The sequence below is a fragment of the Uranotaenia lowii genome, unplaced genomic scaffold (assembly GCF_029784155.1).
Source record: "Uranotaenia lowii strain MFRU-FL unplaced genomic scaffold, ASM2978415v1 HiC_scaffold_189, whole genome shotgun sequence".
NCBI lineage: Eukaryota > Metazoa > Arthropoda > Insecta > Diptera > Culicidae > Uranotaenia > Uranotaenia lowii.
The window spans coordinates 24,539-39,690 of NW_026597954.1; the positions used below are offsets into that span (position 1 = coordinate 24,539).

At 38.8% G+C, this 15,152-nt stretch overlaps 1 protein-coding gene across 1 annotated transcript; it reads left to right on the top strand.

Annotated features, from left to right (window-relative positions):
• Positions 1–8,024: 8,024 nt before the first annotated feature.
• On the top strand, positions 8,025–13,958 carry LOC129759551 (uncharacterized). Its single transcript, XM_055757018.1, has one exon. The coding sequence runs from the start codon at positions 8,025–8,027 to the stop codon at positions 13,956–13,958; it is 5,934 nt and encodes a 1,977-aa protein (XP_055612993.1).
• The last annotated feature ends 1,194 nt before the right edge of the window (positions 13,959–15,152 follow it).

Below are 15,152 nucleotides of genomic sequence, written 5' to 3' on the forward strand. Positions count from 1 at the left end.
TTGGATTTCAAGATGGCGTCAGATAGCGAAATTCAACTTCTACCGGTTGATCTCTTTCAACTTATACCCCTATAATATGGGTTTTATGCGATTTCCAGTCATTTACAGTATTTTCAAGTTGAGTGGTAGCCGCCATCTTGGATTAAAGATGGCGACGGGCAACGAAATTTGACTTCTACTCGTTTATAACTTTCACCTTATAACCATATTGTGAAGGTTTCACGATATTTTCAGTAATTTACAGCTTTGGAAATAAAAGCGGAAGCCGCCATCTTGAATTAATGATGGCGTCAAGCAACAATTTTTTTCCTACTATTTGGGCCCTTTCACTCAATACTCATATTGTAAAGATATTCATATCACTTTCGGTGATTTCAAGTTTTCAAAGATGTATTTTTTTAATTTTAACTCAAAACCAACACGCATAACTTACCAAAAATGTGTACAAATGGGAGGACCAATTCAAATATGTGCTATCTAATCTGAGCGTGTCCTGTTTTGACATCTTGATCGAGAACTGTCACTAAGTTTTATGGCGGTTTAATAATCATGCACTGAGTGCTATTATAGAACATGCAAAAGAAAGCTTGAAGCAAACTTCTAAGTTTGTGTTTTATTATGGTTTAATAAGAGCATTCATAACTTTTTCAAAATTACTAAAACAGTATGTTTAATAAAAGTTTTATAAGCGTTTTCGAAACCATATGAAAACATATGGTCGAAAAAAAATATAAGCATTCTGCATGACCATAATAAAACTGTCATAAAACGAGCTGCACAAAAAAATGCCATAATTAAACCATGATAAAACTTCCTAATGCTAGTTGGCTTAATCTGTGTTACTTGGGCTATAACGCTTGGTATGAACCTGCCGATCGATAGTATGCATCTTACGAAAACGTTTGAGAACGCTGCACACGGTTGATTTGAGCATTTTTAACGATTTCGCGATGTTTCTAACCCGAACACGTCGGGTTTTTAACGTGGGTGTCCAAAATTTATTTTCGTCTCGCGGCTTCCATCACGTGTAACTTTTTTGGAACAAAACGAATCGTAATGAAATTTTCAGCACTGATAGAGGAAACATTTCCGAGCAAAGTACTGTCAAAACATTCCAGATCCAACAACTAGGAGCGCAATGGTATAATAAACAGTGCGTCCAGATTCATGGTGATCCATGCTTTAGGTACCTATCTCGTTTTTTGGCTGCCGCTAATGTGATACATTCAGAAGCTTAACTCAAAGGTTATAAATTTAATCATGGAAATGTACTCTACAATATTACTGATAACACTTTCAGTAACTCAAAGATACTAAATTGGATAATTTGTGGATTTTGAGATAAAGAATGCCGAATATCGGTGTTTCTAGTTTCGTTTTCTTCGCAATATTTAATGTGTTGAGAATGGTGAAATTTTATAGCACTAGGTATGAAAACGCACAAAAAAACATTTATTTTACACCTACTCCAGAATAAAAAATATTTATGCCAATCGAAGTACAGTACCGTTCATAATTGTATAGAAATATGAAGCACGCACACGGTCACTTCGACTTTGAACTTCCATAACTTTTTACTCTGATGATATTTTTTGATCAAATTTACTGCGTAGATAGATCAACTATCACACTATTATATAACAAAATTAAATATTTTTGGCTTTTTCTGTCTTTTTAGTATATCAAACAACTTTGTTTTGAAATACCCGACGTTTCGACCAGTTTTGATGGGCTTTTTCAAGGGAACTAGAAATTTATTATTGTATTACAAATTTGTTAAGGAGCGTTGTTAGTTAATAAATTATGAAGTGTGTAACTCACTTATCAGTCTGTTGTTCTTGTCAGTGTCGTTTTTATTCAACGGTTAGGAGTCCAGAATTTGCTGGTCGTCTGTGGTAGACAACATGTTATTTTTGTATAATAAATTAATTTTAACCTTCTTACATTTTTGCACGGATAAAATGGAATAATTATGATTCGTTTTTCATAATTTTGAATATAGTTCAAAGAGGTTTGTGTTCAAAGAAACTCAAAATTATTTCCCTTGAATGCTTGTTCATCCTATCATAACAAACATGTTTTCCACCCACCATTTCTAAGGAAGCTTAAATAGCTTTTACCTGATTTTTTTTTATCTTCAGCTGATGAAAATGTTTGTTAAACTTTCACATCCTCCATTTGATGAAAATCTTTTTTTCTTGGTGATCATCCAACTTTTCATGCTGGCTGATCTCCCTGTACAATGGTTTATTCAAGTTTTATTTACAAAGAAATTTTCAAAAAAGACTTTAGAATATTGTTGAACCATGTTTAAAACTCACTTTGCATGTTTTCAATAGTATGTGTGCGTTTTAAAATCACACTGCTTTATGAGTACTTGTTTTTAAATGTTAAAAGTTTTACTTATAGTTTTTTGAAGTTATCGAAAACAAACTATCTCTGAACCGAGGTTATTAATGGGATGATTATAATTATTTTGAAAAGTGTCCAATGCTGTCAAGTCACATTGATGACCAAAAACGACTAAAAAATTAGAAATTGGCCAATGAAATTGAACTCTATGAAACTCAAAACCTTGGATTGAATTTCCTAATCAATCTTCTAAACCCACGTTTGAATTCCTCGAAGGCTATCGAAGCATTAAAATCGCAGCCTTGGACTTATAACTCTGAATCTAATTAATTTATCTTTCTCTATGAAAAATCCCAAAAATATGAAAATGGTTGGCTCTTAAAAGCTGGAATTAATGAAATCGATTTATAAGTTTTTCAACACTCAGTAAAAATAGATGTTCCGCTGAAAAAGTCAATTTATTGTTCATTGTTCAGTTCACTGTATGTTTTTGTAGACCCTCAAAGCCCCCCAGAGGCGGTAAAAAGCACTTCGAAAGCCACTACAATTCTAGTCAATATATTCCTAACAGGCTAGTTTCGGTTGACAAAATGGGTGCCATGACTTTTGGTTCGTGGGAGAAAAAACGAAAGTTGTATGGGAGGGTCCCTTTCCTTAGGTGGGAGGGGCTCAAAACTATTACTAAAACCTTACCATGGTCCAAACACATAACTGTACCAAATTTCAGGCTGATCGGTTAAGCCGTGTGGATTTGTATAAGGTGCATACAAACAAACAAACAAACATATATCTATAGTCCAACTCATCTTTATATACTAGAAGACTAGAAGAAGATATTTTATTAACTTTATATAAAATTACTTGTTTTTTAGGTTTTGTGCAATGATATTGTATGCAACTTTGTTGCATACAAGCTTTCGTGCCATTTATTCCAATTTATTTGTTTTTCGCATTATTTTTTATTTTCGAAAGTTCGATTTTCGTAGGATTTCTGTATCTTAGGCCACACAAATTCTAGAAAGCTCAAATTTTGTGGTAAAATAGTATAATAGTTGATTTATCTAACGCAGAAAATTCGGTGAAAAAATATCATCATAGTAAAAAGTTATGGAAGTTCAAAATCGAAGTGACAGTGCACGTGCTTTCAATTTCTATACAATTATGAACGGTACTGTATATCACCTATTGATTGATTAGGTGAAAAGGGTTCTAGCTAGATGGCAAAAAATGGTGGTACGAGTGCGTTAGTACAAGCTTCTTTCTAATTTTTCAATTTTTAACTAATCTTGCGGACCTTTGAATGAAGAGTGTGACTTGTGGATGACAAAAATAGATGTTAGGAGTATGATAGTACGGGCCAATAGCAACAGTAGTACCAACTGTAACACTGTATAACTGTACTTCTCGGGTAGAAAGTTTGTCAATGTGATGATGTGGTAAGGGTGCTATCAAGTATCAGAAAAGGGGTAGGCCTAATAGCGGCACGTTATCCAAACAAGCGGGAAAATTGTGCCTATATTTTGCACAGATTTCATCATATATCTGATCCGGAAAATCTTAAAAAGGATAAAAAATTCTATATATTTGATATGGCATAAAGCATATCCATGTAAGAATTTTGAAGAATTGAAGCTCATTTCCAAGTTGGATGAAGAATGACAAAATGTTATTTTAGTTTTAATTCTATACACTCATTACGTGATAGGCGATAATACATATGGGTCATTCCATTCCAACTGACCATGAAAATGTATCGACCCTCTCCCATTTGTCCCGAAATCAGTCTGGTGACTTGTTAATATTAATAAAAAAAATCCAAAGTTTTGGGTGAATTTAACCCTCCACTTCAGCCCCCTCAATTTTAAAAATTTGATTTTTTATCAAAAACAGCAATTTTATTTTGTGAATATCTAGTATAACTTTCTAAATCTTTACAATACTAATATTAGCTAAATGATTGTTTGTGATTTTGAATTACTGCGCTGTACACTTCTGTTTATTTTTTTCTTTATTTTAAGAGACTTTTTTTCAGTGGAAGGTGAACATAGGTACAACAGGTACCTCTGAATCATAGCTTAACCGTACAGAAAATTCAGTTTTGGTTTTGTTTTTTTTACTGACCAGTAGTAAGATGGCCAAAATCGATGTTATAAGTATGATAGTACGGGCTACTAGCATAAGTACCAAGTAGAACAGATGATGTCTTGCTAAATCTTGAGTGTTTTCGATGTCTAAAATTGTCTGAAATTGATGAGGGAATTGTGCTAACAACCTTAGCTGCCAGCGTAAGGACCGGTACATAAAAAGTGATTTGTCACGATATTTTGCAATTTATTATATGAAAGGGTGTGGCATATAACAAAAATCAATATAAGAAAGGCACTTGAACCCACTTCTAGTGAATGTTCAAATAATAAGTTCTGCAAATGAATGACATTTACTAAACTTTATTTATTGATACTAATATTAGTAGTAGAGCTAGAAATTGATACCTGGCGTTTTCAAAAACTCTTTTGTTTCATCTCGGTTAGTTTTTTTGGAATGAAATATTTTATTTTAACTTCAAAAATTTTATTAACTCACCACTTCGTAGAGTTCAATTCTTTGTAATGAATGTAAATCGCTTACCTGAAAAGAAAAAAATAATAATTAAATCTAGGTTTATGGTCAAGTATAGATATGTGGTTGGTGATTTTTATATCACTTATTTATTGTGGTTTTTTCAAAACCTCTTGGTTAAATAGATCACCCGACAAGATAATCGAAAAATATTTTGATTTCAAACAGTGAACCGTATTTGAGTACGAAGTACAAAGTTATTCAAAAACATTAACAATACCAAAAATAAACAATAAATAACTTATGATTATCACAGAAACTAAAAAAATAATAATTTTACTCATTAAATAAATCAAAATTTCAAAACAAATCAGAATGAATGTTTCAAATCAATGCTTTTTCCGGAAAGTCATTAATAAATTTTTCAAAATGATGGTCCTTATTCTGAAATTTGCTCGGAAATAAATTCTAAGCAGTTGAGTTTTCAAATTTGATATCAATATTTCTGAAACGCCAGAAAAAGAATGCGAATAAAAATTATAAGAATTAAGGCACAAAAATATCATACAAACACCAGATTTAAAGAAAAATGTGAATTCTGAAATCAATATCAGATCAGGTTCAAAATAAACCATGATTAGAAATTGTTAGAAAAATGATAATTAATTGTCATTCATTTTCAATTGAAGGATTGATTGAAAAAATCCACTGCGCTATCTTGAATTTGAAAAAAAGGAGAATAATTAAGATTAAAACGTGATTGTTGATTAAGGAAAAAAATCAATTTTGAACTTAGGAGAATTTATTCAACAGTTTGATTGAATTTTAATTGATGAAAAGAAGAAAATATTTATTTTTTTTTTCAAGAATGATCGAAGTCAAAGATAAATCGTTTTTAATATATTAAAATTCTTCCAGTTATCAATATTCAATTTTGAAGTTCAAAATAATAATTTTGTGTATTGTCTAATGATACTGACAAAGTACAGATTGATAAATGGGGATCTCGTGAATAATCAATAACGAAATGATAAAATGAAAAAAAATGAATTCCAAGTTTTCTTGTAAATATTGAAAGCACAATGATAATACAAATAAAGTTAACATTGCACATTGAAATTAAATTTTTAAGTTACTGCTTCGAATAATTTTTCGAACTTTATAAAGATCAATGAAAAATCATGATAGATTAAAACATGATTTCATATGATGAAATTTATGAATCGTTTATAAATTTCCAATCAAAGTTTAAAATTTCAAGTTCTGAATATTTTGTCGCTTTCAACTGAAATATTAGGTCCTGGAAAGGACAGACGATAGAAACTATGTTTTTCTTATTAAAAATTTAGTTTCAAAGGCTTTTAAGAAGATTATGTTTTGAGAACACAAACATTCAGAATTTAAAAAAACCCCTAAGATAATAAACGTTTAAATTTTGGAAACCAATTTTTCTGAAAAACTTGTAATTAAAAGTCCGGATTTTCTAGGTTGTATGAAAAAAATGTGTTCTAGAATGTGTTTTCTATACATGTACGAATTAACTCAATAAAATAATTCAAACCACTGCAAACTTGCTCTAATTTAAGAAATTTTGAATTTTTCAAAAATATGTAGCATAAGCCTTGAAGCTGTTAGCAAATGAAAATGAAAAGTATCGATTTTCTAAGTTAAATTTTTTTCGTAACTATTCAACATCACTCTACACTGCTTTTATACAATCAAAGCAATGATTTGATATGCAAATAGTACATAACAATGTTAGGAAACAAAAGCAAGAGTTAATTTCAAGGAAACAAAGGCAAGAACAAAAGATAAACGAGGACCAGGTTAAGGTGCACACAATCGAAACAGTTGCAAACTTCAAAGCTTCCTGCTCAATAGTAAAATTTTAAATTGTATATGAACAGTCGAAAGTGCAGAATAAAGGAACCACATCAAAAGAGCAGAGAGAAACGAGCTCAACATCACCATGGTTATGGTACAAAAACACGAACGAAATATTTGCAGCAGTACTTTTGCTTTCCGACATCTTCGCTGACCTAGTTGCACAATTAGACGAAAGAAGAGAATGGGCTCAGGCTTCCCGAAACGAGAAGAACTTGGCAAAAAGTTTGCCCGGTGCAAGAAAGTTGCTTCAGTTGCAGAGATAAATTCACCAGTGTTTTTTTTTTTTCGTTATGCAGGACCGAGAAACGAAAAAGGAAAAACTTGTCTTCAAGAAATGGGATCTAAGGGGCCGTTCAAATATTACGTAACGCAATTTTCGGTCATTCTCAACCCCCCCACCCCCCTACGTAACACAATCGTCTCAGACAAAGCGTAACAAACTCTTACACCCCCCCCCCCTAAGGCCAGTTGGTTCAGGGAAAAAATTTTTAAAATATTTTGCGGACAGAAACTTCAAGCCAGTGTGAATGTCAAAGCACTTCATCGTAGCTTGGTTCATTGAAGAAAGTTTTATTTTGGAAAGAAACATATACACTTCACAGGTGTTGTGACCGATCAGCAAGTCACAAGTGAGAAGCGCTCATCATCATCTGTCGCGTTGACATGCCGCGAATTGTCACTAGTAAAGAGAAGATAGCTAAACGTAGAAGTGTAGAAGTGAAAAGCACATTGGCCGGAAAAAGTGCCGTAGCAAATTTAGCAACGTGGTATTCTGTTCGATCTTATAAATTCTGGATATTTATAGTTAAGTTCTTAGTGAACTCCTTGTAAGTTTGAACTAAAAAACGAATCTTTTGAAGCATCATTATTTGATAAATATTTTATATTTGATAGCGTTTATGCGAGGTGTTTCGGCTTAGTTAAAGTGGTTCTTTTATAAGTTCATCAGATTAGCCGGATATTCCCAGTAAGTCTACCTCTCGATCATTATATGTATTGAAAATATCCTAATGATAAAATTCCTCCAGCTAGCCGTATTGTTAAACGGACCAGACACAGTTTCGCTCAGATTAGCTGGTCGATCAAGAAAAGGGACTAATTTGTAAGTCGATTTAACATTACTTTTTCTACCTCAAAATACTTATACCTGTTACAAATAAATTTCAGTTGAGTTCAGTCGAGGACGAACTGCAAAAACCCCAACATTCTCAAAAATTATCGGCAAAATGAGCAAAACTGATCGTGTCATTCCTAACCTCGAAAGCGCTGTGGCTGGAACCACAAACGTGCACAACTGCTGCGATTGCTCCAAGGCAGATGGGGCTGAAACCATGGTAGCATGCGACCAGTGTAGTCGCTGGTGGCATTTCGCCTGTGCTGGAGTCGACGCTGATGTTGCAGACAAATCCTGGAAATGTACGGATTGCTGCAAGACTCAAATTCTTGATCCGGAGCACATGGGCTCTAAGAAATCTGCAAAATCGGTTATATCGGTTCGATCCACCGCTTCTGTGTCCCAGTTACGGCTCCAACATCTTGAAGAGCAGAAAGAAATGGAAGATCGTTACCGGAAGGAGCAAGCAGAAAGGGATCTTCAGTTTCTGGTCCAAAAACATAACCTAGAAATGGCGATCATGCAAGAGGGGAGGAATCCTGGTAGCGAGAGAAGATCCGCTATTATGGCTACAAATATGCGGGTTGAAGCTTGGGTCAACGATGCTCGAAATACAGAAAAGGAAGTTTCGGCGACAACGGTTATACCACTTACCAGCTCAACGCCTTTGGCACCGCCAAACCAGCATAGGCACAATCACGGCCATCAAGAACCAGGAAGAGCAGCCGCATATAACTTCATGCTTCCCCCGTCAGTACCAACGGGCCCAAGGGAGCAAGTGAACGTGGAAAACGGCCCTCCAAAACCTGATCATTTTCGTCGTGATCCTGTACCCTCGTTTATTAATCAACCATCGACTAGTTGTGCCATGCAAATGCACCAAGTAAACTTCGGACACCGTGATCTTCCTACTGGTCCTCCTGCGGCTTCCAAATGCCAACCAGAAATCCAAGGCTTACCCAGGAACGATTTCTTTTACGCTTCCTCACGGAACCATCCACCACCAATTTCACAACAGTTTGTGAACGGGTCACAAACTGTGAACGGGTCACAAGTCAACCAGCAAGTACCTTCACACGGACAACCGACACAGAACATCCCGCAATGTCCCCCGGAATACGTCACTCATCAACCGTTTTCAAATTATGGACCAGTTCTTAGTGCCCAGCAGTTCGCGGCGCGGCAAGTAGTTTCGAAAGATCTACCGAAATTCGCCGGCGACCCGCTTGAATGGCCGATGTTCGAACATGCGTTTGAATCGACGACAGCAATGTGCGGGATCCAGCCCGATGAGAACCTTGCGAGGTTACAGAGAAGTCTCATAGGAAATGCTCGTGAAAAGGTACTTAGCATTCTTACAGTACCATCTGCGGTTCCCGAAATAATGGCCACTCTTCGTGCGGAATGTGGAAGACCGGATCAGCTGATTAACAGCCTCATAAGCAGAATCCGGAATACAAGTCCTCCCAGCATCAATAAGTTCGATTCCCTAGTGACATTTGGACGTGAGGTAAGAAACCTCATTACTTACATCGAAGCGGCTAACCTGGAATCACACCTCAACAACCCGTCGCTTGTTACCGAACTTGCTGCGAAATTGCCATCGGATCTTCTCCTGCAGTGGGGAATGCATATTCAATTGACCCAGCAAGCAACACTCAAAGAATTCTGCAACTTCGTTTCCGCTATTAGAGCGGCAGCGTGTAACGTGTCGGTTCCCTCAAAGCAATCTGTTGATGGGAGCATCAAAAAGGACAAGCGCAAGGACAAAGGCACCTTTGTGAACGTGCATCAAGAAGCTGATCGAGTATACGAAAAAGCTTTCACCAAGTCTAGTACCAACAATACGGCGGCCAAGCCGTGTCTCGGATGTAGTAGCAGGGCACACAAGATCCGTGATTGCCAAAAGTTTCGTAGTCTTACAGTGATGGAACGATTGAAGCTGGTAGAAGAAAAGGGGATGTGTCGTCGGTGTCTGGCGCCCCATGGCAAATGGCCCTGTCGCACTAAACAACCCTGTGGCCTTGAAGGTTGCTCAGAAGCGCATCACAAACTCCTACACGTGAGTCAATTTGAACCGGCAACGGTTTCCATCCATCGTGACAAAAGGGGTTCTACTCTGTATAAGATCGTACCTGTTACACTTCACGGCAACGGAAGGTCCGTTTCTGCCTACGCTTTTCTCGACGACGGTTCGAATGTTACATTGGTAGAAGACGAGATAGCGGAAAAACTTGGCCTAGAAGGTGATGATCACGATTTGTGTCTCCAATGGACGAGCAGTGTTACCCGCAACGAAAGTTCCCGAATCGTTCAATTGTCGGTGGCGAAGGAAAACAACGGTCACGAATATCCTTTATCGAACGTTCGAACCATTTCGAAACTAGACCTCCCCCAACAGACTTTGGACTACGAGGAGCTCTGTAAAAGCTTTCCTCATCTTCGCGGGTTACCGGTAAAAAGCTACCAAGCAGCCAAACCACAAATTCTAATTGGATTGGACAATGCCAGATTGAAGCTGTCGTTAAACAAACGTGAAAGCAATGGTGCAAATCTCGTTGCCGCAAAGACTCGTTTAGGATGGGTCATATATGGTGGTCAAAGAGTATCTGACTCGAATTTTCAAACGATGGTTCACGTTTGCAAGTGCACACAAGATGAGCTGATGCATCAGCAGGTAACGGACTATTTTCTCTCTGAGTCCTCGGGAATTTGTCCACCATCTCCACCAGAATGCGAAAAAGATCAACGTGCACGTAAAATCCTCGAAGTGACAACAAAAAGAACACCTTCCGGACGTTTCGAAACCGGACTTCTTTGGGCAGACGACTTTGTGAAATTTCCCAACAGTTTCCACATGGCAGATCGTCGTTCGTTATGTCTAGCTCGACGCCTCGAAAAAGATCCCCTTCTAAAGGCAAATGTTGTACGGCAAATTGAGGAATATCAGGAACGTGGATATGCCCATAAAGCGACGGAACAAGAGCTACAAGAATCCGACCCGAACCGTGTGTGGTATTTGCCGATAAGTGTAGTTTGCCACCCCCGAAAACCAAATAAAGTAAGAGTGGTCTGGGATGCGGCAGCCCGTGTTGGTACCACTTCCTTAAATTCCATGCTACTTAAAGGTCCTGACTTGCTGAAGCCTCTGCTATCGGTTCTGTTTCGCTTTAGAGAAAGACAGTTTTCGGTGGCTGGTGACATCCGACAAATGTTCCACCAACTTTTGATCAGAGCGGAAGACCGACAGGCCCAACGGTTCCTGTGGCGCATCGATGAAAAATCTCCCCCGGAAGTTTTTGTGATGAATGTGGCTACTTTTGGGGCAACTTGCTCTCCATGTTCCGCCCTCTACGTGAAGGACCTGAACGCCTCCGAACACCTCGCTGTTTATCCGGAGGCAGCACAAGCTATCGTTGACGGAACATACGTCGATGATTTTCTCGACAGTAAGGACACCATCGCTGAGGCGGTAAAGCTCGCCGAAGAAGTAGCCATCATCAACAGCGCTGCCGGATTTGAAATACCTTTTTGGAAATCGAATTCCGAGGAAGTTCTGCAAAAAATCGGGACAGGACTCTCGAAAATGGAGGAAAAAACGTTCTCCGACAGATCATCGGTTGCTGAGCGGATCCTCGGCATAGTGTGGTTGCCGGATCAGGATGTGTTCACCTTTACCATACAGTTTCGGGACGATCTCCAACAGTTATTGCGAGCTACTACTATCCCCACAAAGCGCCAAGTTCTGCAAGTGGTGATGAGCTTTTTCGATCCAATTGGTATTATTGCTGCTTTCACAATCCACGGCAAAATCCTGATCCAGGACATCTGGCGGTCTGGTATCTCATGGGATCAACCGATCAGCCAAGCCGAATTCGACAACTGGAAACGTTGGGTTTCCCTGATTCCAAATTTGGAGCAAGTAAGAATTCCCAGGTGCTACTTCCCCGATTACGAAATCGGCAGTTACGATACCCTCCAGCTCCACATATTCGCTGACGCCAGCGAGCTGGCTTACTCTTGTGTGGCATTCTTCCGAATCGTTGACAGGGGACATCCTCGCTGCTCATTCGTTGCTGCCAAAACAAAGGTCACACCACTACGCCCTCAATCCATCCCCAGGAACGAACTGAATGGTGCGCTCATAGGTGTTCGTTTGATGGAAACTATTGAGAAAAGCCATCGGCTGAAGGTGACGAAACGGTTCCTTTGGACGGATTCTTCCGTAGTCTTGTCCTGGCTGCGAGCAGATCCAAGGAAATATCGACAGTACGTTGGATTTCGTGTGGGCGAAATCTTATCCAAGACCAACATCGATGAGTGGAACTCGAAATTAAATATTGCGGACGAAGCCACAAAATGGAACAACGGTCCCAAATTTGATCCTTCCAGTACGTGGTTCACCGGTCCCGATTTTCTTCTGCGTAGCGAAAACGAGTGGCCAAAACGGAAACCAGACCAACAGGAAACACCCGAGGAGATGAAAGTCGTCCATTTAATCCACTACGCAGCTCCGATGCGACCGCTGTTGCAATATTGTAAATTTTCACGCTTCGAACAACTCACCAAGTATTTGGGTTACTTTTACCACTTTTTCCATCTTTGTCAAACCAAAAATCGTGCCCCGAATAATCCACCAACAGTTCAACTTACCCAAAAAGATTACGCTGCAGCTGAAACTGCTTTGTGGCGTTTGATACAAGCAGAAAAATTCGCAGATGAAATTGCCGTTTGTCGGAACAACCTTAGCTTGCCAGTAACAAAACGTAAGAAACTTTTGAAAAGTAGCCCTTTGGCGAAAATTTGCTTATTGTTGGACGACGATGGTGTGCTTAGAGCAGCGACAAGAATCGACGGTAAGGCCCTTTATTACCCTTACAATTTTCGAAATCCAGTAGTTCTTCCCAAAGATAGCCACGTAACCAAACTACTTGTATTAAAATTCCATCAACGTTACGGTCATGCTAACACCGGAACCGTACTCAACGAGATACAACAGCGCTTCTATATCCCAAAATGTCGAGCAACAGTGAAGTCGATCATCAAAAACTGTGCATGGTGCCGCGTGTATAAGGCGGTTCCATGTGCACCACGAATGGCTTGTCTACCTCACCCGAGGGTGCGTCCATATGTTCGAGCATTTACATTCACAGGCGTGGATTACTTTGGTCCGTTGACAGTTAGACGGGGACGCGCAAACGTTAAACGCTGGGTTTGCTTATTCACGTGTCTCACGGTACGAGCTATACACCTCGAAGTGGTGCACTCCATGTCTTCCGATTCGTGTATAAAGGCTATTAGACGGTTTGTCGCAAGAAGAGGTCCGCCGAAGCATTTTTACAGCGACAATGGAACAAATTTTCGTGGTGCATCGAGAGAATTATCCACCGAGATCAAGAACGCGAGTCATGAAGCTGCCCGAACTTTCACCAATGCCGAAACCGAGTGGCATTTCAACCCACCGTCCACTCCCCACATGGGGGGTATTTGGGAGCGGAAGGTCCGCTCTGTGAAAGATGCCCTCAAGGTAATCACACCTCAACGACAACTCGATGACGAAGAACTTGTTACGTTTTTGGCAGAGATCGAAATGTTAGTAAATTCTCATCCACTAACGTTTGTACCACTGGATTCCCCAAACGAAGAAGTTTTGACTCCGAATAATTTCCTGTTGCTCAGTTCAGATGGCTCCAACCCTCCAAAGGTGTCACTGGATGATCACGTAAACTTGAGAACGAATTGGAAGGCGCTGGATCCAATCTTAAATCAATTTTGGAAAAAATGGATCTCAGGTTATTTGCCAACAATTGCCAGGAGGACAAAATGGTTCAGTGATGTCAGACCACTGAAAGAGGGCGACTTAGTGGTCATCGTAGATGAAACAGTGCGGAATGGCTGGCTGCGTGGGCGGATTGTGAAAACCTATCCAGACGACGAGGGCCAGGTCAGGAAAGTGGATGTTCGGACAGATATCGGTATTCTACAACGAGGAGCGGTTAAGGTGGCCTTGCTGGATCTGAAGGAAGAAGGTAAAGCCGGTCTGTAGGGCATTACGGGCCGGGGTGTTGTGACCGATCAGCAAGTCACAAGTGAGAAGCGCTCATCATCATCTGTCGCGTTGACATGCCGCGAATTGTCACTAGTAAAGAGAAGATAGCTAAACGTAGAAGTGTAGAAGTGAAAAGCACATTGGCCGGAAAAAGTGCCGTAGCAAATTTAGCAACGTGGTATTCTGTTCGATCTTATAAATTCTGGATATTTATAGTTAAGTTCTTAGTGAACTCCTTGTAAGTTTGAACTAAAAAACGAATCTTTTGAAGCATCATTATTTGATAAATATTTTATATTTGATAGCGTTTATGCGAGGTGTTTCGGCTTAGTTAAAGTGGTTCTTTTATAAGTTCATCAGATTAGCCGGATATTCCCAGTAAGTCTACCTCTCGATCATTATATGTATTGAAAATATCCTAATGATAAAATTCCTCCAGCTAGCCGTATTGTTAAACGGACCAGACACAGTTTCGCTCAGATTAGCTGGTCGATCAAGAAAAGGGACTAATTTGTAAGTCGATTTAACATTACTTTTTCTACCTCAAAATACTTATACCTGTTACAAATAAATTTCAGTTGAGTTCAGTCGAGGACGAACTGCAAAAACCCCAACAACAGGTTTGTTACAAATTGTTAATGTATGCGGTAATAGTCGAGAAGGTTTATCATACAAGCTAATTATCAGATCCAGAATTTATATTACGCCACATCTACGTTGTTATACGTTTGTTTTTGAAGTTGGTATACTTTCAGGGGGTTGTACTACTAGTTCATTTGTGATTAAAACAAAAAACAATACCGGAACAATACTTTTGATTGGAGGTATTTTTCCATCAACAAAGGTTGTTCCATTATAGTTTCGAATTTTTCGAAGACCACCATTTCAATTGCCAATTCTGCCCTGCAGCTAGAACTATCAAACCCGGTTCGATTGGGTTTTTAAACAAAATCCATTTGTTAGCACCAGAAGCAATCGAAAAGTTTTTAATTAATAGCTCTCTCTCTAGCATTTTTTTCTTCGATTTTCCTCGTTTCCGAAGCTCCTCTACAGCAGGGTGCTCATTTTTCGGAAAACTCTCATCCGTTGGGTCTACCAGTTAAAGTTTTCATCCCACTTTCAACGAAACAGCGCCTCAGATGCACCGGGTAAAATGAACTCTGGTGGAAACAATGGCCACATCTTTCTCTC

What these genes read in the sequence shown, in the direction of transcription:
- LOC129759551 (XM_055757018.1), top strand. Translation starts at nt 8,025, where the DNA reads ATGAGCAAAACTGATCGTGTCATTCCTAACCTCGAAAGCGCTGTGGCT.